Consider the following 25,429-nt stretch of genomic DNA (forward strand, 5'->3'; position numbering starts at 1 on the left):
ACCAGCCCCGAAAACACATTTTTTTTCTGCTTCAGAAAAACAATTATGCAAATTGCTTTCTTTTAGTTCGCATTTTAGGTTAACAAAAATAAATCAGCCTATTGAAATTTTGAAACAACTTCATAAATCTGGATATTTTTCTTTATAGACATGTAGAGCATGTAAAGGTGGTATGCGTAATAATATTGAAAATGTAATTTTTGCCTAAATATTGTATGTTCACTGATTGCGTTTATATTGTATAACAGCTTCTAGCTTCTATAATAATTTTTATCACTGTTGATTAAGTATGGACAGTGGCGTATTTACGATTTTGTTTCGGGAGGGGCTTTGCTAACTTCCGGGGGTGCTTTGCCTGAAAATATGAAAATTCTGCAAGATACTTCATATACTTTACTATAGTAAGTAAGATTTCGGTGGGGAACTTGAGCCCGGAAGCCCTCCCCCTAAATACGCCACTGAGTATGGACTATATTAATACATTATTTTAAGTTGTATAACTAGTGCGATACTGTAGTAAAATTCGAAAGATAAAATTAATACAAAATGCAATATTTACTACTAATTTGTAAGATGTCCCGTTTTTTCTGTTTTCAAAAAGTATGGTAGCCTTAAAGTACGCTAAACCATACAAAATAAATTGTACTGTAAATAGTACCCCTCTGATAGTGCTCTCAAACGGGTCGGGTTACGGGTCGGGTTGTCGGGTCGGGTCAGTCGGGTTAGCTCGTGTCGGGTCACTCGGGTCGGGTCGTCACATTCTTCACTTATTTTCTATACGGAATACTATAAAGAGCTTTGTTGTGGAATTCAATTCGAAGTTGGTGAATGAATGATAAATGTGACTAATTGAAGGTGAAATAGTAATAAAATTTTAATTTTACGCTATATTAACTAATTGGTATTGTAATTGTAATTAATATTACTACTGACTTTTTTCCTTTCTGCGTTTCTATGTCAAGTTAAATGTCACATTAAGTGAAATTGAAAGGAAATATCTAGTTAACGTCCCACGTTATGCACCAACGCTAAGAGAGACAGTGATGATGAGAAATAATTGAAGTGGTTGAATGAAGAAAGTGGGAGGAAATGGGAGAACACCGAGAAAACCCATGCACATGGGGTTTGTCCACCAGAAAACTTACTTGGTACGAGCTGGAATCAATACCCATGGACCTTCGGGTCAAACATCTGCCTTTGGGCAGGACACATTATTATTATTATTATTATTATTATTATTATTATTATTATTATTATAACTTTAAGAGTGCCCAAGAAAGTTCCGCTGCCTTTTCACCAACACCTTCGAACATTGGTATGTAACCTAAGACGTACCTGGAATATCAAAAATCGTCTCCATCAGCCTCGACGACCTTCTGAAAACGTTCTGGAAGGCCATGGATTCCATCGCAGTCCAACTTGGTGGGACGTGAAGTGAAGAAGGTATCAAGTGCATATTGAACCTCTACTAGCTGTTTGAATTGGCGTTCTCTAAGGTGATTGTCCAAGGAATGGAACAGGTGATAACCGGACGGTACAACGTGGAGTATGGCGGATCCAATAGTGTTTTCCATCCAAGGCGTAGAATGATGTACTGGGTCATTTTAGCCACGTGGGGCTTAGCGTTGCCTTGTAACAAGAGGACCCCTTTGCGATTCAGAACTGCTGGATCCAGACAGTACACAGTTGCATTGATGATCTGACCAGCTGGTAGCAGTTCCCGATGGACGATGCCTCGAACAGTCCACAAAATGCACAGGAGAACCTTATTCTGGCGTAGTGCTGGCTTGGGCTGTTTTTGAACCGATTCATGGGATGCTAACCAACAATGACGGCGCCGTGGAGCTTCGTACAGGACCCACTTCCCATCACATGTCAACACCCTGTTCAGATATTGCTCCTTCCTCAGAAGAGACACCAAAGAAACACAGGTGTCTGCTCGCGTTGCTTTCTGGCTCCAAGTCAAATCATGTAGGACCTATCAACCCAGCTTGCAGTGCTTCCCAAGTTGATGGTGGTGGTGCCGAATGGTTTCTCCACTTACACTGAAAGGTAGTACCAGTTCCTCACATGTCTGTCTTCGCCTCAATTGCTGCCCGAAGATATTTATCTTGAACATCTGTTTGTCTTCCGGCACGTGGTGCGTCTTCGAGTGTTTCGTCACCGTCCTTAAACCGTCATACCACTGCACTCTCCGCGTAGTCACGACACCCTCACCAAAGGCCTGTCATATCTTCCGCTCCGCGGAGCAGCAATTTGAACTCGTACAGCAAACAAGCCCTTATGACGCTCTGTGAAGGCCCCATGTTCACTCAGTCCTTACGCACGTTCACGGTGTATCTGAACAGCCACAACCAAGTAGTATGTTGGATATACTTACTAGTGTTGCTCACGAGACCTGGTTTGGGGCATTCTCGTTTCGAAAATGTGTCGTGAAGGTAGTTTCGTCTGGAAAACTGCATATGTTTCTATTGAAAGAGCTCTGTATCATCTCGTACCCTTTCATGAAAATTCTGTCTCGTCTCGTCTCGTCCAACAACTGACCTTCACCTTATATCCATTCGCATTCAACTCACGGTGTGAGGGCCAATTGAACACAGACCTCTACAAAGAGACAGACCTTTCTTGGTCACTTTCAGATTATTATTATTATTATTATTATTATTATTATTATTATTATTATTGCTGGGGTAGTGATTTGACTTTCTCCGCAATAAAATACTTGCTAATTTTATATAACGTTGCAAATATCTCCTAGATAAATTAATCAAGAAAAAATAAAAGGTAATTCCCTACAGAATGATATTTCAGTGCAATTAGTTCCTTATGATTCTATCAGACAGCAACGCTGTTTTTAAATAGAAAAATCGGAATGTTAACGTGATGAAATTGTTGTTTGTTACACAGCAAACAATATTAAAAGAAGTTCTATATACATTCCTTACTAGAAAATAATGTTGTCTTCAGAACTTTTATTCTTTTAGCCTTCAGAACTTGTCTTCAGAACTCAGTCAAATTTTATTTTGATTTTCGAAGTTGAATGCCTAAATTTTAACATTGGAAATTTGGGTGTGGAGTAAAATAAAGAAGGTTAGCAGGGTAGAGAGGAAAACGAATTAGGAAATGCTGAAAAAATGCAAGAGACGAGAGCAATATTAGACGATATAAGGAAGCGAAAAAATGGACGGATCACAAGTTTCGATCTTGCTAAGGGATTGCATTCTGAGAGATGTAGTAAAGGGGGTGATATCAGGAGAGCGAGAGTGTGTAAGAAGGTAGCAATTGATAGATTGTAATAAGGAGGGTGGTACTTTATGTTGGGTTGCGAGACAGATATTAGCGGGAAATCGCAAAAATGGAAGCTTCTTACCTAGTTCACAGAAACTGGCCTGTCATTAATGGCAGAACACTGAGGAGGAGGAGGAGGATAATTATACTACAAATAAAAAAGCCGAAACAATGGTTTATGCATAAGAATTGGTCAGCATTTTTTTTTTCTGGTGGCAGTTTTGTAAGGTTCTAGCTCTCTCAAACTGATTAGATTGTAAGGTCAGGTCACTCGGGTCGGTTGTCGGGTTAGGTCACTTCGGGTTGGTTCACTCGGGTCACTTTGGGTCGGGCCAATCGGGTCAGCTCTGGTCGGGTTGTCGGTCGGGTCAGTCAATTCGGGTCACGGGTGGGGTCGGGTCGGTCTTCAACACATATAATTTCCACGAAAATTACAATATACCACGGTTTATACCTCACTGGACTTCCAATAAAACATTTTCAATGATGTGTTCACCATCTCACCATTTTTGTATGAGGAAATTTCTAGAGGGATTTTGTGGGAATTTGATGGAGTGTAGATTCCTGTGTGTGTGTGTGTGTGTGTGTGTGTGTGTGTGTGTGTGTGTGTGTGTGTGTGTGTGTGTGTGTGATACGTTACAGGATACAAGATGTCGAGGAAGTGTGTAATAAACCGGACAATTTCTGTTATGTATGTGGGGAGCTGATATTTAAATCACAACGTCGATGTTTTACTCCACTTGTGAGGAAGTGTTATCAGTTATATTTTGGTTGCTGTGTAGGAGACCAAGATAAGAACTGGGTTCCTCACTGCATTTGTTGTACTTGCGTGAAACGTCTGACTGGGTGGGCAAATGGTGGACGAAACATGAACTTCGCAGTACCGATGATCTGGAGGGAACGAAAAGATCATTCTTCAGACTGCTACTTTTGTATGACACAGATAAAAGAAATAAGCAGTAAATCTAACCACACAGTACAGTACCCTAATTTGCCATAAGCAATTAGGCCTTTCCACACAGTGCAGAATTACCTGTACCAGTACCTCTTCCTCATCTTACGGTAAATGAGGATTACGTACTTGAGGCAACTATTGAAGTTCTAAATGAAGATGATGATCCTACTTATGTAGGAAGCACATCTACATTGGATCCCCATCTGATAACTCCGGGTGAACTAAATGACCTCGTACGGGATTTAAAACTCTCCAAGACACAGACAGAACTTCTTGATACTAAACTTAAGGCTGGAATCTGCTACATCGTGACACTAAAGTATGTATTTTTCGAAACCTTCATACAGAGTTTCAAAACTATTATTCTCAAGAAAATGATTTAGTGTATTGTAATAATGTCTGTGCTGTGATGGATACACTTGGACATGCACATAAGTACAGAGTGGAGATTGCTTATTGACTCTTCGAAAACTAGTTTTAAGGCTGTCCTTTTGCACAATGGCAACAAATTTCCTTCAGTGCCTTTGGCTTATGCAACTAATATGAAGGAAACCTATGAAAACATCGAAATAGTGTTAGAAAACATTCAGTATGAGAAATACAAGTGGACCGTTTGCTGTGATTTACGCCATTTCTTTGTTAATGGGTTTGCAGCTTGGTTATAGGAAATGTTGTTTCCTCTGCGAATGGGACAGCAGGAACAAAGCGGAACATTACATCAAGAAGGAACGGCCAACGCATGTATTAACTCCTGGACAGAAGAATGCTGTTTATTCCTCACTGGTGAGCCCTGATTAGATAATTCTACCCCCTCTTCACATAAAGTTGGGGCTCTTCAAAAACTTTGTTAGGGCAATGGACAAAAGTAATGCAGGATCTTGTTACCTCAAGGAAAAAATTCCTCGGGTTAGTGAAGCTAGGGAGTTTTGCAGACACCCAAATAAGATGTTTGATTCGTGACCAAAAATTTGAGGATCTCTTAACTCTGGTTGAGAAAGTAGCTTGGTGTCCATTTAAATGTTTAACAGAGATTTTTTAGGAAACAAGAAAGCCCCAAATTACCGTGAAATTGTGAGTGATTTCCGGCAATCATTCAATGAAATGGGTTGCAACATGTCACTTAAAGTTCACTTTCTAGACTCCCACCTGCATTTCTTTCCTGAAAACTTTGGTGCTGTTAGGATGAGTATGGGGAACATTTTCATCAGGACAATTCCTCCATGGAGAAGAGATACCAGTGACGGTGAAGTTCAAAAATGCTAGCTGATTACTGTTGGACACTTAAAAGAGATGTTCTAGAAACCAAACACAGAAGAAAGTAAACAACTAAAACATATTAGTTGAGGTAAGTAAGTGTCCATTTATTAAGAAGATACCACTCACTTCTATTGTATTATTTATTAAGTAGATATAAAATGCTGACACGGTGTATACATCATTGAAAATATGTTTTATTTCAAATCCAATAAGATATAAACCGTGCTTATATTGTAATGGAAGTTATATGTAATTGTATCTGCAATAATGAATATTGTAAAATGAACAGTACACATAGCATATTTTTATATAAATATGTTTATTTCTCTAGATAGAATAATGCTACTTAGAGGGCTTACTAAGTACAAATCAAGCTAACATACAATATAATTTGTGTGTTTATATACCTAACGTACCCAAGGTACAAGTGTGAAAATGTTTTTTAAAAAAAGAAAAAAGAAAAAGAAAAGAAATTTGAGGGGAAATTTTCCGAAAACACCTCTGTCACGGAAAAAATGAGGGTGATAGAGAAAAACTGATTGCAGATTCGAATTCTACGTGAAAAGGTCTATTAGAATCAGGTATTTTCTTCCGTGTGCCAGAGAAAAAGATTTTTTTTTTCGACTAGTGTAATAGGTACCATTTTCAAACTCAGCAACCGTTATTCAAACCGGTTAACGTTGATCGCAGATATTAAAAATACTCACATCCGTATATTATTTAATACAAACGAAAATTTTACTTGCACATTTATGCACAAACGATGTATAAACGATCGCGACAATTTGTGGTTCAATCGAACATAGTGGGGCTAGCACTTAGACAACTCCCCTTTTTTTCGTTCTGTCCACGCACCTGATAGCGTAGAAAAAAAAACTTTCGCCTGCGTATTACTGCTCAAACGATGTACAAACAATTAAGATAATTTTCTTTTGAATCGGAGTAGGGAGGTGCTACCAATTAGGCAGCCTATACTTTGTTATCGTTTTGGCGCGCTCGCAATTGTGTACAAACGAAAATTTCGCCTGCAAATTTCTGTACAAAACCGTAATAAACAAGAGCGACAGTTTGTGGTTGAATTCGACATGGTGGGAGGGCTATCAATTAGAGAGCCCATAGTTTGTTATCGTTTTCGCGGGGCCACATTTATGTGCAAATGAAAATTTCAGCTGCACATTTATGTACAAAGGCGTACAAACAAGTGCGACAGTTTGTGGTTGAATTGAACATGGTGGGAGGGCTACCATTTAGACAGCCCCACTTTGTTTTCGTTCTGGCGGTGCCCCTATTTGTGTACAAACCAGGGCCGGAGCGCGGGGGGGTCGAGCCGTGCCACCACCCGGGGCGGCAAGTCTGATGGGCGGCAAAATTTGAAAAAGAAAAGAATACAGGGGCGGCAAAATTTGAGAAAGAAAACAATAAAAGGGCGGCATGTGAAAGAACCGCCCAGGGCGGCAAAACTTCTAGCGCCGGCCCTGGTACAAACGAAAATCTCGCCTGCACATTTCTCTATAACTATATTCAAACGATTGCGACAATTTGTGGTTCAATTGCACATGGTGGGGGGCTACCATTTAGACAGCCCCCCACTTTGTTTTCGTTCTGCCGTCGCCCCCTAATTACGTACAAATGAAAATTTCGCCTGCATATTTCTGTACAAACGATGCACAAACGATTGCGACAATTTGTGATTGAATTGAACATGGTGATTGGGCTATCACTTAGAAAGTCCCCCACTTTGTTTTCGCCCTGGCGGCGCCCCTAATTATGTACAAACGAAAATTTCGCATGCACATTTCTGTACAAACGATGTAGAAACGATTGCGACAATTTGTGATTGAATTGGACATGGTGGGGGGGGGGGGGGCTATCTCTTAGACAGACCCCCACTTTTTTTCGATCTGGCGGCACCCTTAATTATGTACAAACGAAAATTTAGCCTTCACATTTCTGTAGAAACGACGTGGAAACGATTGCGACAATTTGTAATTGAATTGGACATTTGGGGGGGGGGCTATCACTTAGACAGTCCCCAATTTGTTTCAGTTTTTACGGCGCTCCCATTTATGTACAAGCAAAAATTTCGCCTGCACATTCTTGTACAAATGATGTAGAAACGATTGCGACAATTTTTGCTTGAATTTGACATGGTGAAGTGCTACCACTTAAACAGCCCCCACTTTGTTTTCGTTCTGGCGGCGCCCCTAATTGTGTACAAACGAAAATTTGGCCTGCACATTTCTGTACAAACGATGTAGAAACGAATGCGACAAATTGTGATTGAATTGGATATGCTGGGGTGCTACCACTTAGACAGCCCCCACATTTTTTTCGTTCTGGCGACGCCATTAATTTTGTACAAACGAAAATCTCGCCTGCACAGTTCTGTACAAACCATGTAGGAATGCTTGCGACAATTTGTGATTAAATTGGACATGGTGGAAGAGAATACCATTTAGATAGACCCCACTTTGATTTCGTTCTGGCGGCGCCCCTAATTGTGTACAAACAAAAATTTCGCCTGCACATTTCTGTACAAACGATGTAGGAACGATTGCGACAATTTGTGATTGAATTGGACATGGTGGGGGGGGGGGCTACCATTTAGACAGCCCGCACTTTGTTTTCGTTCTGGCGGCGCCCCTAATTGTGTACAAACAAAACTTTTGCCTGCACATTTCTGTACAAAAGGTGTAGAAACGATTGCGATAATTTGTGATTGAATTGGACATTTTGGGGGGCTAACATTTAGACAGTCCCCCACTTTTTTCGTTCTGGCGACGCCCCTAATTGTCTAAAAACGAAAATTTTGCTTGCAGATTTCTGTACGAACGATGTACAAACGATTGCGACAATTTCTGATTCAATTGTACATAGTGGGGGACTAACATTTAGACAGCCCCCACTTTGTTTTCGTTCTGACGGCGCCCCTAAGTGTGTACAAACGAAAAATTCGCCTGCACATTGAGACCATTTCCGATTGAGTCTGATAAGGGGGGGGGCTGTCTAAATGGACGTCTCCTTTTCACCTCTACTGTAATTAAATTCTTCCTCGAGAAAATCTGTAATCAACATTGTCAGTAGCTACGTCGTCGACTAATATACCTTAACAAGTACAGCTTTATTTTCGTATATTTTACAACAGTTAACCAATTTAAAACTATCGCAAACAAGAATATGTAGTCAACTTCTTAAATACTTCGCTCGCAGGAACCCGTTCAGCGCGTGCAACAAGCAAAAACAACATGTTTGGCGTCTCACAAATGAAAAAGGGGAAAAAAGAAAAGCAAAAGCAGCACGACAGTGCCTTATCGCAGTCAGAGCTGACAACATAGTTTCGGTCGTTACTAACGCGAATAGACCTACTAGCGATGTACAAGAGTTATACAGTTACAATATACGTTGTGCCACAGTAGCGCTACAGGCGGAATGTGCACGAACTACAAATGAATATGTTCCCTTACAAGCATCAGACACTGTTGCACCCTCTTTACATTCTACACATCATTTTTTCTCCCACTTTTTGACCTTGACAAGCAGAAGTACCAGGCTTTCCGAGTTCACAACCATAAACTCTTTGTGTACAGAGTACGTTTTCAGTTCTTCCAATGACTCTGCGCGCGAAGAACAGGGGTGATGATCGGGCTACCGAATACGGAAGTCAGAGACACCCGGTTGCAACTTTAAATGTAAAATACAAATATAGAGCCTTGACAATGCCGTGAGGATGAATATATATATTAAGATCATATGTTTGTGTATATATTTTAAGATTATGCACAAATATATAATCTTAAAATATATATATTGCTTTAGTCAATTGGAGTTTTATTAGTAATGTATGCGCAACTGTGTCTGAGACATGGTGAAACATGTGTCTTCTGACAGTTACGCAACCTAATTTGTTTATAACATAAAAATTTAATATATTTATAATAACAATATTAGAATCAAGTTTAGAAAATCCACTTACATTTAAATTTAAACTGTTTTTGCGGTGTAAAAGTATGTGGAAGTACTATACCATTTTTTCCACATATTTACTCGCATAGAACATATTGTAAGTAAATATACATTTATGGGTATTCTCTAAATATAATAACATAATGCTGTTCAGTAATAATTAACAGTAATAACAGTAATATAATAACAGTAATAATTAACAGTGATAAGAAACGAATTATCCTATGAAATCATAATATACTAATAGAATTCAATTTTCTTTGTGATTGTACATAAGTTTACGGAATATTACTCATCACTACTTGAGAACCCCTCATATTTTAGATGCAAATGAAGTATAATACAAAATAAATATATTCCTATTAGTGCTATACTTTATATACCAACCCTTCCATTTTTGTGGCGTTTCATATTATATATTTCCATTTCGTGTTTATTCAATTTTTTGCAGATTCCGTAAACATATTCCTTCCAGAAGAGCACACGCGTTCATTACACCAATGGAAAATATTTCTCATTTTCGTAAGGAACCTCGTGCTAAAAAGGAAGTTTACAAGGGAATCTCTCGATCACATTTGCCAACACAAGTGTTAATACATACAGCAGAAAATTCTTGTATGTGCCAAGAGTGCAAAAAGGAATGTATTAATCGTTCATATTCGGCTGCACACATGGTAATACATACTGGTGAGAGGAATTACACGTGTGAAGAGTGTGGCAGCAGATTTACTCATCGTGGAAGTTTGGCAAGACACATGCTAATACATACGGGTGAAAAACCCCACAGATGCCAAGAGTGTGGAAAGGAATTTACTCAGAGTTCAACATTGGCAAGACACGTGTTAATACATACGGGAGAAAAACCCCACACATGCCATGAATGTGGAAAGGGATTTTCTCATCGTGGAAGTCTGGCGACGCACATCTTATTACATATGGGTGTAAAATCCCACGCTTGCCAAGAATGCGGAAAGGGATTTACTAGACGTGAAAATTTGGCAAGACACATGTTAATACATACAAATGAAAAACCTCACACGTGCCAAGAATGTGGAAGAGGATTTTCTCAACTTGCATATTTGGCAACACACATGTTAATACATACGAGAGAAAAGCCCCACACATGCCAAGACTGTAGAAAGGGATTTTCTACACGTACAAGCCTGACGAAGCACATGTTAACACATACGGGTGAAAAATCGCACACGTGCCAAAAATGCGAAAAAGGATTTACTAGACGTGAAAGTTTGGCAAGACACATGTTAATACATACAAATGAAAAACCTCACACGTGCCAAGAATGTGGAAGAGGATTTTCTCAACTTGCACATTTGGCAACACACATGGGAATACATACGGGTGAAAAACCCCACACATGCCAAGAATGTGGAAAGAGATTTTCTCAGCGTGCAACTTTGGCGACACACGTGTTAATACATACGGGTAAAAAACCGCACATGTGTCAGGAATGTGGAAAGGGATTTTCTCAACGTGGAAATTTAACGACACACATGTTAATACATACGGGTGAAAAATCGCACACATGCCAAACATGCGGAAAAGGATTTAATAGACGTGAAAATTTGGCAAGACACATGTTAATTCATACAAATGAAAGACCTTACACGTGCCAAGAATGTGGAGGAGGATTTTCTCAACTTGCACATTTGGCAACACACATGTTAATACATACGGTGAAAAGCCCCACACATGCCAAGAATGTGGAAAGGGATTTCCTCAACGTCCAAGTTTGGCGACACAGATGTTAATACATACGAATGAAAAGCCCCACACATGCCAAGAATGTAAAAGAGATTCTCTACACGTGCAAGTCTGGCGACGGACATGTTAACACATACGGGTGAAAATTCGCACGCGTGCCAAGAATGTTGAAAAGGAATTTCTCAACGTTGAAATTTGGCGACATACATGTTAACTCATACGAGTGTAAAATCCCACACGTGCCAAGAATGTGGAAAAGGATTTTTCCAATGTGGAAAATTGGGCACACACATGTTAATATATACGGGCGAAAAGTCCCACGCGAGCCTAGAATGCGGAAATGGATTTACTACACGTGGAAATTTGGCAGCACACATGCTAATATATACGAATGAAAAACCTCACACGTGCCGAGAATGTGGAAAGGGATTTTCTCAACGTTGAATGTTGGACAAAACACGTTAATACTTACAGGTGAAAGATCCCACAGGTGTCGAGAATAAGGAAAGGGATTTTCTTGACGTGGAAATTTGACAACACACATGTTAATGCATAGGGGTGAAAAACCGACTGGTGTCTCGGAAAGGGATTTACTAGACACGAAAATTTCGCGACACATGTTTTTTTATTTATTTAACCTCAACAGAGTACAAGCTCCAGTTACAGTAGGCTTACACAAGGTACATTTGTATATATATTATATTGAAACACAAAAATACAAAAAAAACACACACAAATACAAAAAGTTAATGAAAAAGACATATAAATTTAAACAAACCAAAATATCCATATTATTTGTAAGAATGTAACATCTAAAAAGTTTCATTTTCAATTCTACTAAAACTAAGTAAAAACAATTTTAAAAATTCACTTGATGTTAATAAAACCATTATGTACTCATTTACAAATAAAACGTTCTATCAAATCAGTTATAAAATATTTTACTTTTTATAAAACTTGTCTAATTCTTAAAATTCCTGATATTCTCCCTAAAATCCAAATCCATCTCTTTCTTTGTCGAAATTATACTTCGAACATATTCTTATAAGTGTCGAATTTCTATATATTTCTGTTTTGGATACCTCACAATAAAATAGATCTCCACTTCCTAAATTACTCTGTTTTACATTAAAACTAATTTTATGTAAAAAAATCTGTTTTGCATTACTCCATTTATGATTTTATAAAGAAATAGTTCTTCAAAATATTCTGTCCTGTTAGCTAACGATATAAAGTCAAACTCTTTCAATAGTGCAACATATGGTATTTTATTTTCATAGGCACACATATTATATTTTAAGAAATATAACCTTTTTAAAAAATATTTTTTTGAATTTGTTCGTGCTGTCCCTGGAGAAATTTCTGATATGGATTCCGTATGAGAAAGCAATATTCTAGCTTTGACCTAATCATAGCATTGTAAATTACAATAATGGTATACAACTTATGAAAATATTTTGAATTTTTAATTACAAACCCTAATCGTTTATACGCATCTTTTATAAGGTTTCGTATATAGTCATGAAATGACAAATTAAAATTCATTGTAACTCCCAGCTCTTTTATTGAATATACTCTTGATATAGCATTACCATTCATTGTATATTTATTCATTTATTCATTTGTCACCTATAACAGGACTGGTGTCCTAATTACAATAGGCTTACAATTAAATTATATTCAGATACTAATATACATGTACACTAATAAAAATAAAATAAAACTAAAAGAGAAAGAAAAATAGAAAGAAAGACGAGTAAATAAAAATGAAATAAAATAAAGAAGGATATACGTTTGATTGGCATTGGTGTAAAAAACAAAAACAATGTTCCATCTATAACGTAATAGGAAAGAAGAACTATGTACACAATATTCGAATAATCATCTCATGCATTGCTTGTCTGATATTTGTTTCAACAATTGCAAATATAAAGGATATAATAGAGAAAATTTATACAATATTTTAATAATCATCTGACACACCTCTTACCTAATGTTTGTTTCAACAATTTCAAATATAAAGAGTATGGCAAAGAAAGATCAATCTCTGGACTGTCCTTAGATACATTATTATAATTTCGACAAATTCGAATTAGGGGGGAATTCATATGCATAGAAGTTCTAGATTTTACAGTATAAAATAGCGTTCTAGTCTGTAAGTTCATTTTGGCTGTATTGAAACTTAACATACTTATGCATTCATGATTATCTATAATACCATTGACCAATTTAAATAAAAAAAATCAATTGAGATATTTCTCTTCGTGTAGTTAATGGCGAATATTTAAAAATGTCTAATAATTTGTTGTAAGAAACTCTTATATCATGGGAATTCACCCTGTACATTTTAAAATACAAATATCGTAAAAATTTATTTTGTATTTTTTCAATATTTCTTTCCTGTTTTTTTATAGTAAGTCCATACTATTGACGCATACTCTAACTTGCTACGTAATAAGCTATTAAACAAAACCGTACAAGCTCTTATGTTAGTAAATTCATTTGTATTTCTAATTAAAAATCCTAAAGATTTGTATGCCTCATTAATCATTTTATGCATTTAAATATATGGTGATTAAAGCATACTTTAGAATCTATAAGGACGCCTAAATCATTTACATGTCTAACTCTTTGTATTATAATGTTATTCATAGGGTAATTGGAATTAGGTAGGGTTACCTTTCTCGAGAACGTTATTACAGAACATTTATTTATATTAAAAGGCATTTTATTGTCAATACTCCATCTGTAACAGATATCTAAATCCATTTGTAACTTGATTACATCATCGTTGTTCTTTATTTCTTTACACAATTTCATGTCGTCTGCATACAACAAACATTTGGAGTATTTTATTACTTGAGGCAAATCATTGATAAACAACTGAAAAAGTAATGGTCCAACATTTGAACCTCGTGGTACACCGGATAACACTATATACTGTGACGAACTTAACTGATTATATAATACATACTGTACACGATGTTTAAGATACGATACCACTAATGTCAATAATTTGTATGATAATCCAAAGGAGGATAATTTTCGTAGTAACATATCATGATTGAGTCTGTCGAAAGCCTTTGCAAAATCCGTATATATGGTATCAACCATAAAATATTATTTATGGAATCTGAAATGTTTTGATAAATGTAATTAAGTTGGTCACAGTTGAACGTCCTGGATAAAATCTGTGTTGATGTAGGAATATGTATGATTTAACATGATTAAAAATTCTTTTGAAAATTATGTGCTCAAATATTTTAGCCGGAGTTGATATAAGTGATATTGGCCTATAATTTTCAATTAAATATGTATTACCTTTTTTTCAGAATAGGACAAACTTTACTGACTTTCCACAATTTAGGAAATGGTGCCGTTTTCAATATTAAATTAAAAATATAATACAAAGGAGAAATTAAAATATCACCACAACCTTTGAACACATAGCTAGGAATAGAGTCTGGACCACTTGCCTTAGATGGCTTTAGTTTTTTGATGGATTCTTTAATTTCAAGTTCAGTTATAAAATCAATTGTTAAATTCTGACAAACTTCCATAGTTCTTATGCCAGGAATAACGTAAGAAGAAGAATCTGAACTATATACACTTCGAAAATACAGCGCATAACTGTCTGCTATATCTCTGTTAGAGTTCAACTTTTGATTATTGTAAAACATACAATTATTTACAAAATTATTATTTTTCTTGGATTTAATAAAATTCCAAAAACATTTAGAATTCTTATTTAGATTATTTTCAGTTTGTAATATATAACTCTTGTACGCAGTGCTCAACATACGTTCTAGCTGTCTACGAAGTTGAAGAAAATTATTATAATTATACTCCGATTGAGTTTTGTGTTTTCTATAATAATTCTTTTGCTTAAGAACAGTAATAATTTCATGTGTAAACCACCAAGGGTAAGTACGTTTCTTAAATAATCTTTTGTTAGGTAAATATCTATTAATAACACCATTAACCACTTCATAGAAAATATCCACTGCCTTATCAACGTTATTGGAGTTAGTTACTTCGTTCCAATTTTGTTTCTGTAATGATTTGTGTAAATTGAAAAAGTCAGCTTTACTGTAATCATATACAATAATAGGACTTGGTTTAATAGAAAACTTAGAACTTTTAATATAAAGTTGGCAGGTTAAAGAGGAATGATGATAATAGTATAAAGGAAATAATATACACTGGCAAGTAATAAAGGAAATATACACTAAGATGCATTTAAACCTCCTTCAACGTTAGAAAGAACTAAATCCAAAGTTTTTCCATACTATTTTTCACTCTATTAAATGATTGTATATTTACTAATGACAAGAAGTTGGCCAACGAAACACAAATCAGACTACCTTGCAACAAGTCATAATCCGAATCGGTAATTTCTGGAATATTGAAATCACCGAAAATTAATAAGTTATTGTGCTGAATATCCTTAACCTGCTCGATTTGTGCAAAAAATTCTTGATATTTATCAACTTTTGTTTTCGGTGGAAAATAAACTACAATTATATAAAAAGATTTATGCGATAATACCAATTTTATGAACAGTATTTCAATTGTATCAATAGTTATTGGAATATTTTCAACAACAAAATCCTTGAGGACAGCAATCATAACGCCACCCCCATTCCTGTTTTGCCAGTCCTGTCGGTACACATTATACCTATGATCTATAAATCCATTTTTATATATTCCGTCACATAGCCAGGTTTCAGTTAATAATATAACATCAAAATCATTCGCAGCGATCCTCGAATATATGTCGCTCAACTTGGACCTTAAACCTCTTACATTTTGATAAATAAATGAAAGGTCACGCTTATCATTAACAATCATTACAACAAACTTTTAACCTCCTCTACCGTACTAAGTGTGTATACGTAAGTATCACTAGCCTTTTTCTTTAACTTGATGTTACCAGCATAATCAACCCAAAGAAAATCAAATTTTTTCTCCCTTTTAACGTTCCTAGCTTCCTTATATATTAGCTTTCGATGCAGTGTTAAACTATCATTTACATAAATAATTCCACCTGTTGTATAACCAATATCTTTACAATTTAGGTTTCTTTTAACTTTCCTTCTCTTAGCAAAGCTATCCTTATCAGATCTTCTAACAAATTTTACTACTATATGCGGATCGGGTTGGTTTTGGGATTTTTTAAGTCTGTGACAAGTGTCTATCAAATTATCTGTGATATTTACATTCAAGGCAATACCAATTTTCTTTACGATTTCAATGACATCCTCATTCGGAAGGGTGGGAACACCGTGGATTTCCAAAGTATTTCTTCTACTATATTGATCAAGATCATCAATCTCTGTCTTTAGTCTTTCTACCTGCCTTTTTAATGATAAATTTTCAGTTTTAAGCTGATCAATGAAATTCATACACTTCACCACTTCTTCATTTTGACTCTTTAATAATTTTGAATTTTCGTCTAATTTTCATGGGCTAGATTTAGTGACTTACCAAGATCTTCCTCTAATTTCCTATTCCCTGTTTTAATCAAGTCAACCTCTTGTTTTATAGAAAGTAATAATTCGTATACTTCGTTTAAAGATGGGGATTTATATATAGCTACTATAGGAGTATCACCTGTCATTGACTTGCGTCGTGATTTTTCACAATATTTACACCGCCACGAAGAATCAGATAACCGTAAATATTTCACATCATCTTCTTTCAGATCAACACAAACACAGTGAAATATATTGTTGCATTCACCACATTCCACTTTTAAGTTAATGTTTTGCCGAGGAACGGGTTTCAAGCATTTCCTACAAATTCCCATACTGAAGTTTTTATTGCCCACTAATCTTGTTATTTAATGCTGGTTACGCTGACGACAAAAATATTAAGTCAGTATATAACTGTTTTATCTAATAAGTAGAAATAATGAATATGTCTGACTAGGACCGGACCATGTTTCACTATTCATTCTGCACCAAATTTTCCAGGTCAAAAGATCTGGCAACGACGAACACTTTGTCAGAAAAGAATCTTACTGTAGGTTTGCAACACTACTGTTGGTTTGTTTACTTCCGGTGCAATTGAAAGAAGCGATATGTTAAGATTTTTCCAACGTCGGTGGTTATTTTATGTAATATACAATGAAAAATACGTATTATTGTGATCCACAGTACTTACAGACAATGTTTTCCTGTTCAATAAACTCTGCCATCGACACAACCACTAGCTTTAACAAAAAACATAGGAGCACTCTTTCACTGTTCACATACCCATGCCACCGTTGCCAACCGTTTATGTAAGTCTTTCATTGTCTGTTTTACTTACATACCTCAAGTAGTAACACTTTCTGAAATTCAATGGGAGGTCATTATCTACACTCCAATTGTATATAGTAGTTACGTCATCTCGTAGTAGCAAAGTATCTTCGTAACTATTAATTTCTTTATATACTTTGATATCATCAATATTTTGAACTTTTAATTTTGGTCGGAAGGTCGTCTATAAACAAAAACAAAAATAATGGTCCCAAATTGGATCCTTGTCTAACTCCTGAGTTCACATCATATTTAAAAGATTCTACATACCTATATATTACATACTGTTTCCTATTACTAAGATACGAAGGGGCCACAAGATTTAACATCTCACTAGACATACCAAAGTTAGAAAGTTTTCATAATAATATTTCATGGTTAATTTTATCAAAACCTTTAGCAAAATCTATATATATAGTATCCACCTGTATTTTTCTATGAAATGCATCATAAACATCCTGGGTAAAATTTATTAAGTTAGTTAATGTTGATCTACCCGGGTAGAAACCATGTTGGTTTTCAGAAACAAAACATTTGATGTGATAAAAATACGCATATGTATTATTTGCTCTAATATTTTTGCAGGTGCATATATTATGCTTACAGGTGTATAATTTTCTACCTTATTTTCTTCTACCGGCTTATAAATTGGACAGACTCTTGTAACTTTCCAGAGACCGGGAAATGATTGTGTCTTCAGGATTAGATTGTAGATTGTACATAAAGGATACATCAATATTTCAGAGCAAGCCTTAAGTGCATATGGTGGTATATTGTCAGGTCCACTTGCCCTTTTCGGTTTTAATTTTTTTATTGATGCTTTATATTCATCTATCTTTATGGCGTGTTACACTAACGAATTATTTACGTTCACTTTGCTAGATTCACATATGCTAAAATATGCTTTGTTCTCAAAATACACCGACCTAAAATATGTTGCAAAACCATCAGCTATATTTTTATAATCACATAAATTCTTATTATTTAATGTCATTAGTTGATTTATAGAAGATGAACTTTCTTTTTTATATTTAATAAACTTCCAGAATGCATTTGCATCACCTATAATATTATTTTCCATTTCCCTTACGTACTCTTTATATGCTTTATTCAGCATTATTTTTAATCGTTTCCGGTATTCTTTAAACAACATTGTGTTATATTCAGATTGTTGTTTGTCTTTTCTAGAATATTCCTTTAGCCTAATAGTATCCAGTATATCCTTTTTGAACCAACAGGGAAATGTTTTACTTGAGTTCGTTTTCGTTTTGGGTACGGTTATGCTAAAATTTTCTTTTATTGCTTCATTAACTGCTCTACAGCTATATCTACATTATCAATTCTCTCCAGAAATGACCAATCCGTTTCCCGAAATATTTCATACATTTTTAAAAGATCCGCTTTTTGAAAGTTATACCTGTAAACTGGACTATTTTTCGTGTACCGGTAATTGTTATTTTTATGAAAGTTTACTTCGATTATTAATGGAGGATGATGTTCATCTGGTCGAACTATTGGTGAGTCGTCTTTAGTTACTAAAATATTTTGTCTTAAATTTGTTAAAACTAAATCCAAAGTTCTTCCTTTTTTGTTCCTAACAGCATTAATCGATCTTAAATTATAAAAATTCATAAAATTATCAAGTGCTTTATAACTTGGTCCATGAAGATGTAGATCGCATTCGACACACGTAATTAAAGGAAGATTAAAATCACCTGTTATAATAAGACTACTATTATGAAATGGTTCATTATTTTCGTATGAATTCAAAAAAACTAATATAATCCTTTACCCTAGATCCTGGAGTAAAATACACAATGACAATATAATAGTATTTTCCTTGAAAATTCACCCGTACACAAAGATTTTCTAATTTGTCATTTAGTGTACCGTACATCTACAGGTACTATATTTGTTTTTTATTGCAATTAGAACACCTCCTCCTCTATCTTTAACATCTCTATCCCGTCTATATACTGTATAGTTATTACTAAATAGCTCGCCATCATAAATACTATCATTTAACCATGTTTCTGTTACCAATATAATATCATACTCATTGAAGGACGTATTAGCTAAAAAAAATCATTTGTTTTCGTCCTTAATCCCCTTACATTCTGATAATAAATTCTGACTTCATTTGTCTCATACATTTAGTACAACTTCTCAATATCTTCAATCGCTTTTATTACAATTACATTATTATCATTTTGATTTTTCTTTAATTTAATTGATCCAGCAAGATCCACCAACAAATATGCAAAATTCCTATCACGTTTTAATTTCCTAGCTTGACCAAAAAAACTCTTGCAGTAAGGAGTAAGGCTATGATTTATATACACAACTTCACTAGATGAAAAACCCAATTGCCTTGCGTTTAGATTTCTTTTTACCTTTCTCCTTTGCATGAGCCTCTCTTTATCCGTTGGCCTCAAAAACCTTCCCCCTGTTCTTTGGTTTGGAAGTTTTTTTTTTAACCTATGACACACGTCCATCATTTCGTTCGTTATTTCCATGTCTAAGGCCATACCAATGTATTTACTGTTTCACACACATATTGATAAGTCTTTTCAAGTACCCCGTATATTTCCATTGTATTTCTTCTTCCCTATTGATCTAATTCTTCACGTTTCATCTGTGTGTCTTTCTACTGTTTTTTTTTTAATTGTAAATATTTTTTCCTTTAATGTATCTATTTTCTCTATGCATTTTTGAATTGTTTCAGATTGTTGTTTTATTAAATTAGCACTCTCATCTAGCTTTTCATCTACAACGTCCAATGACTTTTCTAAATCTTGTTCACTTTCACGGTTTGCTTTTTGAGTTCTGCAAGATCATTGCTTAACTTTTGTACAAATTCGTAAATATCTTGCAACGATGGACACACTGTTGAAGCAGATGGTTCGCTGTAAATTCTAGTACGTCTCTTTTTCGCACAATCTTTACATCGCCATTTTTTATTTTCCGATTTCATAAACTGAACATCCTTACCTTGAAGTTGAGTACATTTTGTGTGCCAGAAATTAAGGCAGTCACCACATTCAATTTTAGAAGTTACATCCTGTCTAGATATAAGTTTCATACACTCTCCGCACAAACTCATATTTAATCGGTATAATCTATTTTGATTGTACCCCATATTGAAACAGAAAATTGAGTTGGCAGCAGTGACAAAATCGTTCGTCTTTTCTTTGTTTACATTGCACTGTTCAGGTTCAGCTATGGCACTTTTAAGTTAATCCTTTTTTCTTGAGCATTACTAATATAACGTGTATATAAATATAATCACTGTTACTTACAAAGTCCTGTACATCCTATATTTAGCAGCCAATCACTTCACACAATAGAAATTCAACGGAGCGCAATCCACCACTGCTTTATTCTCTCATTGCAGAGTTGCCAGATTCTGCGAACGCATACGGTGAAAAATCCCACATGTGCCAAGAATGTGGAAAGGTATTTTGTCAACGTAGAAACTTGGCAACACACATGTTAATACATACGGGTGAAAAACCCTCTGATGCCTAGAATGCGGAAATGGATTTACTTGACACGGAAATTTGGCGAGACACATGTTAAAGCATATGGTGAAATATTCCACACGTGCGAAGAATGTGGTAAGGGTTTTTCTCAACGTAGAAACTTGACAACACTCATGTAAATACATAAGGGCGAAATCTTCCACACGTGCCAAGAATGCGGAAAGAGATTTAGTATACGTGGAAATTTGGTAGCACACATATTAATATATAAGAATGAAAAACCTCACACGTGCCAAGAATGTGCTAAGGGATTTTTTCAAGGTTGAAATTGGGCAAGACAGCTTTGAAACATAAAATTGCAAAACCCCACACATGCCAACAGTGTCGCAAGGGGTTTATTCAAAGACAAGTTTGGCAAGACAAATGTTAATGCATATCGGTGTAAAACCCACTAGTGCCAAAAACGCAGAAAGACATTTACAGGACGTGGAAATTTGGCAAATCACATGTTAATACACTTGGGTGAAAAATCCCACAAGTGCAAAAAATGCGGAAAAGGATTTACTTGACGTGGAAACTTTACGAGACACATTAACGCATTCGAGTGAAAAATCGCAGAGGTGCCAATATTCTGGCAGGGATTTACACTACCTGGACATTTGGTAACACTTTAATACATACGAAAGAAATATCTTACACGTTCCAAAAATGAGGAAAGGGATTTGATCGACGTGGAGATTTGCGAAAACACATTTTAAAGCATACGGGTGTAAAACTCCGCTTATGCCAGCAGTGTGCAAAGAGGTTTACTAGCAGTTCAAGTTTGGCGAAACACATGTTAATACATACGGGTGTAAAACCGCACAGGTGCCAAGAGTTACACAACCTGGAAATTTGGCAGCACATGTTAATACATACTGGTAAAAATTCACCACACGTGCCAAGAGTGTGGAAAGGGATTTACTCAATCTGGAAGTTTGGCAGCACTACCCATGGGACTTGGGTATTTACCCACTGGGTAGATAAATAAAAATTTGGTAAGTACCCGGTAAATACCGAAATTTTATTTACCTACCCAAATGGGTATTTATTACAAACTGCAAAATTACCTAATAAGAATCCATAGTGGGTTTTAAAATAGCAGAATAAAACCTTTGAGATACAAATGTGTTTAAAGAAAGATGCAACCCTGATACACTGGAAACTCACAATTTATATCTTGTAACATTGCTTCGAACAATTTCTTTTCTAATTAAGTTCAGTACTGGTAATGATTTGAGACTTGTTGAGAGAAGACATGCATCTTATCTTACTTGAATTTCCTAAGATTTCTGTTATTCGTGGAGAGAATAAACTGAAAATGGGTAGAAATAACTACTAATATTTGGAGCGCGTATTATGTACGAAGTGATAAATCAGTAAACAGCAAGTACTTTGGTAAAAACTATAAACACGCAAACGTAAATGAAATGTCAGATCATGTGAGTAAATGTTTTAAGTGTCCTGAAATTCCAAAGAAAACAATTCTAAAAGAATTACAAGTGAAAAATTTGTTTGATTGTTGGCAAAATACTGGAAGAGTACAATTGAATGAAAGTGAACAACCTACGTCAAGTTGTAGCAACAATAAAAGCATTGATGACTCTTAAGTAACGAGGGTGGCTGTTGAAACTTTGATGCCGTTTCAGATATTAAGAGTTCCCCCATTAATGAACAATGTTCATCTAGTAGCATTGCAACTTTTATGGATACAATGAGAGCTAATAAAAACGTAAGTAGTCTATATATGCATACCGTATCACATGTAAGTTAATGAGTTAATGAGCTCACACACACTTCACATGTCAAGTTACGTTCTGGGTTGGACGATAAGGGAGTAGTTTGCTGGCTTGCAGTGTAAGTTGTCTCAAAGTCCAGATAAAAACTGCAAATGGCAAAGGACAGTTAACTACTTATGTAATAAATTCAACAATTATTTTCTTATATATGACATTGCATGTACCCTAGCCCACCGCAAGTGTTTCTATTTTATTTCATAATTCAAGGACATGCTATATGACGTTGTTAAACAAATCGAAAAACGATGCGTGAAAAGGGGTTCGTAAAACAATTTACAAGTATTTTAAAATAGCTTATATTTTCCAAAATATAGCCCACATAGTCAAATAAGTTAAATTTGAAGGATCAACTCGATACCCAGTTTAATGAAATATAAACACAGTTGTGCGTAGAGCTACAAAATTCGAAGTATCTAAATCTTCAATGTGACGGTTGGAGTATGTTTGTAATGAGAGAATAATCAATCTCAATATTACAAACCTTCATCCAATATTTTTTCATTTTATCAACTTGAGGTCATTCGAAAAGTTCTTTGTTCTTACTGGTGATAATGCAGCAAATATGCAGAAGGCATTTTCTCTTGTCCAAGAAAAATATCTCCAATTGTAACCATTGTTTTATAAAATACACACCTTGAACCTTGCCTCCAGTGGTATTTTGAAGTGTTCTTCAATCTCTTGAAAGTCTGAAAGCTACAAAAGTCACTCTACAGATCTTAGCTGTTCATGAAACCAAAGCAAGATATACAACATTTATCAAAGACCACAAACCAAGGTTGCTTGATAATTAGGTTTACTGGATGACAGTCGAAACGCTAATATATGTTCTTAAGCCAATAGTGTCCTGGATAAATATATTAGAATGAGATGAATGTAACAAACCTGTTGTCAAAGAAATCGAAGAACAATTAAGAAAGGCTGTTTCCGAACTCCCATTGTCCAAAACAGAAGAAAAAATATTCTTAATAATTTCGAAAGCAGGAAAACTACAGCATTACAACCGATTCATTATGCCGCAGCTTTGCTAGATGCATCATCACAGGGACTTGTCTGCAGAACAACTAGTCGATGGATTGAAGTTCATATTCAAGGTTGCAGAGAACATGGGAGCAGATCTTGTAAATGTTATAAAAGATTTCGCACATTACAAAGCAAAGAAGTTTTGGGGGCAGGAAGTTCATTTGGAAAAGTTCTGGTGAAATGAACCCAGTAATTTGGTGGCAAAATTCGTGTGGAAGTACCCATTATCTAAAGTCGCACAGCGGATATTAACAGCATCGGTATCATCAACCGCCACAGAAAGATCCTTCAGTACCTCCTCAAAAAATCACACTAAGTGAAGAAATAGACTGACTGCTTCCAGAGCCGGAAAAATTACACATATAGCTTATAACTGGAAGTTGCATCACCAAGAACAGAACCCAAAAACATAAAGAGCCCTAGAAGCCTGTTCAGTCAGCGCAGCAGAAAAACTTAGAAAATAAGTTATCGGGAGATGCAAGTTCATCACACTTGAAATGCACCATGATACCAAGAAAAAGGAGAACCCTTGCAGAACACAGTGACAGTGACACTTTTTCCATGTGTGAGATAGATGGAGACATTACCAGTGATGATTCCATATATTCGTTTCATGTACCCGATGAATCTGATGAGTAATCTTGGTAGAAATGCCATCTCATAACGAGATAAAGTTTTGCCCTTATGTGTATAGAATATTTCGAGAACGTTACTAAGTTCTGAATGTTCTGTAATTCTTTTGTGCTTTTATTAGCTTGATGCTGCCAATTGAGGTGTTTGAAACCAGAGAAAACTGTGAACTGTGGAAGTCCCAGTATATACTCCTACTCCTACGATGTTCCATTTGTAGTTATTAAAGTATGTACGATGTAACAGAAAATATATTTCAAGTCTCGTCAGTTGTAATAACTTGTCACCCATAGTCACTTACAGAATGTAAATTAAAAAAAAAAGCACTTATCCGTGTTCCAAGTAATTGTTTTGTTTGTTTATTCGCAGAAAAAATAAATGTAGTCTTTTCCAGAGTCATCAGTTCTTACAAATATGTTCTTTGGAAAAGTATCAAAACAAGAACCACCACATAACTCATTTCTATGAATGAAATTTAATAAATTTAATATCTTTTGGCATTTGTTCTGTCTTCTACTGGATCTCATGTTACTTTTTCATTATTTTTATCTGCTGCTCAAGAACGTCTGTATTACCACGTTCCAGTGGAGAAAGAGGGACAACATCCAGGAAAAAATATTTTCCTTTTTTTACTAAAAAATTTTAAAAGAGAGGCATTAAAAACTTTAGTAAACAATAAAAAGAATATAAAGTAAACACAATAACTCTTCTTAACACGGAAGAGAATTTTTCGCAAAACTATTAATAGCGACTGCACAGAAAATATAACAGTCTTTGAGTAACGTCACAGTCAAAAAAAAAAAAAAAAAAAAAAACAGAAGAAATAGGTTCTTCAACGAAAATATATCTAAGCGTCCTCGTTATAAGATGGATAGAAAGCGGTGACCGAGTTTAAAAATATCAAAAATAATATTTTCGCCAAACAGGAATAGGATACAGGGCTATAACGTAGTTAGGACAAAGTTACGGTTT

General features: G+C 35.4%; 1 protein-coding gene across 1 annotated transcript in view; it reads left to right on the forward strand.

The window, feature by feature from the left end:
- Positions 1-12,338, forward strand: part of LOC145691102 (uncharacterized) — a 31,747-nt gene extending 19,409 nt beyond the window's left edge. The window contains exon 3 of the mRNA XM_081766790.1: positions 9,915-12,338. Coding sequence (XP_081622916.1) covers positions 9,915-11,232 — 1,318 coding nt within the window. The 3' untranslated portion in view covers positions 11,233-12,338. The remainder of the gene's footprint in view (positions 1-9,914) is intronic.
- The last annotated feature ends 13,091 nt before the right edge of the window (positions 12,339-25,429 follow it).

The sequence above is a fragment of the Thermobia domestica genome, chromosome 7 (genome assembly GCF_964235325.1).
Source record: "Thermobia domestica chromosome 7, izTheDome1.hap1.1, whole genome shotgun sequence".
Lineage (NCBI taxonomy): Eukaryota > Metazoa > Arthropoda > Insecta > Zygentoma > Lepismatidae > Thermobia > Thermobia domestica.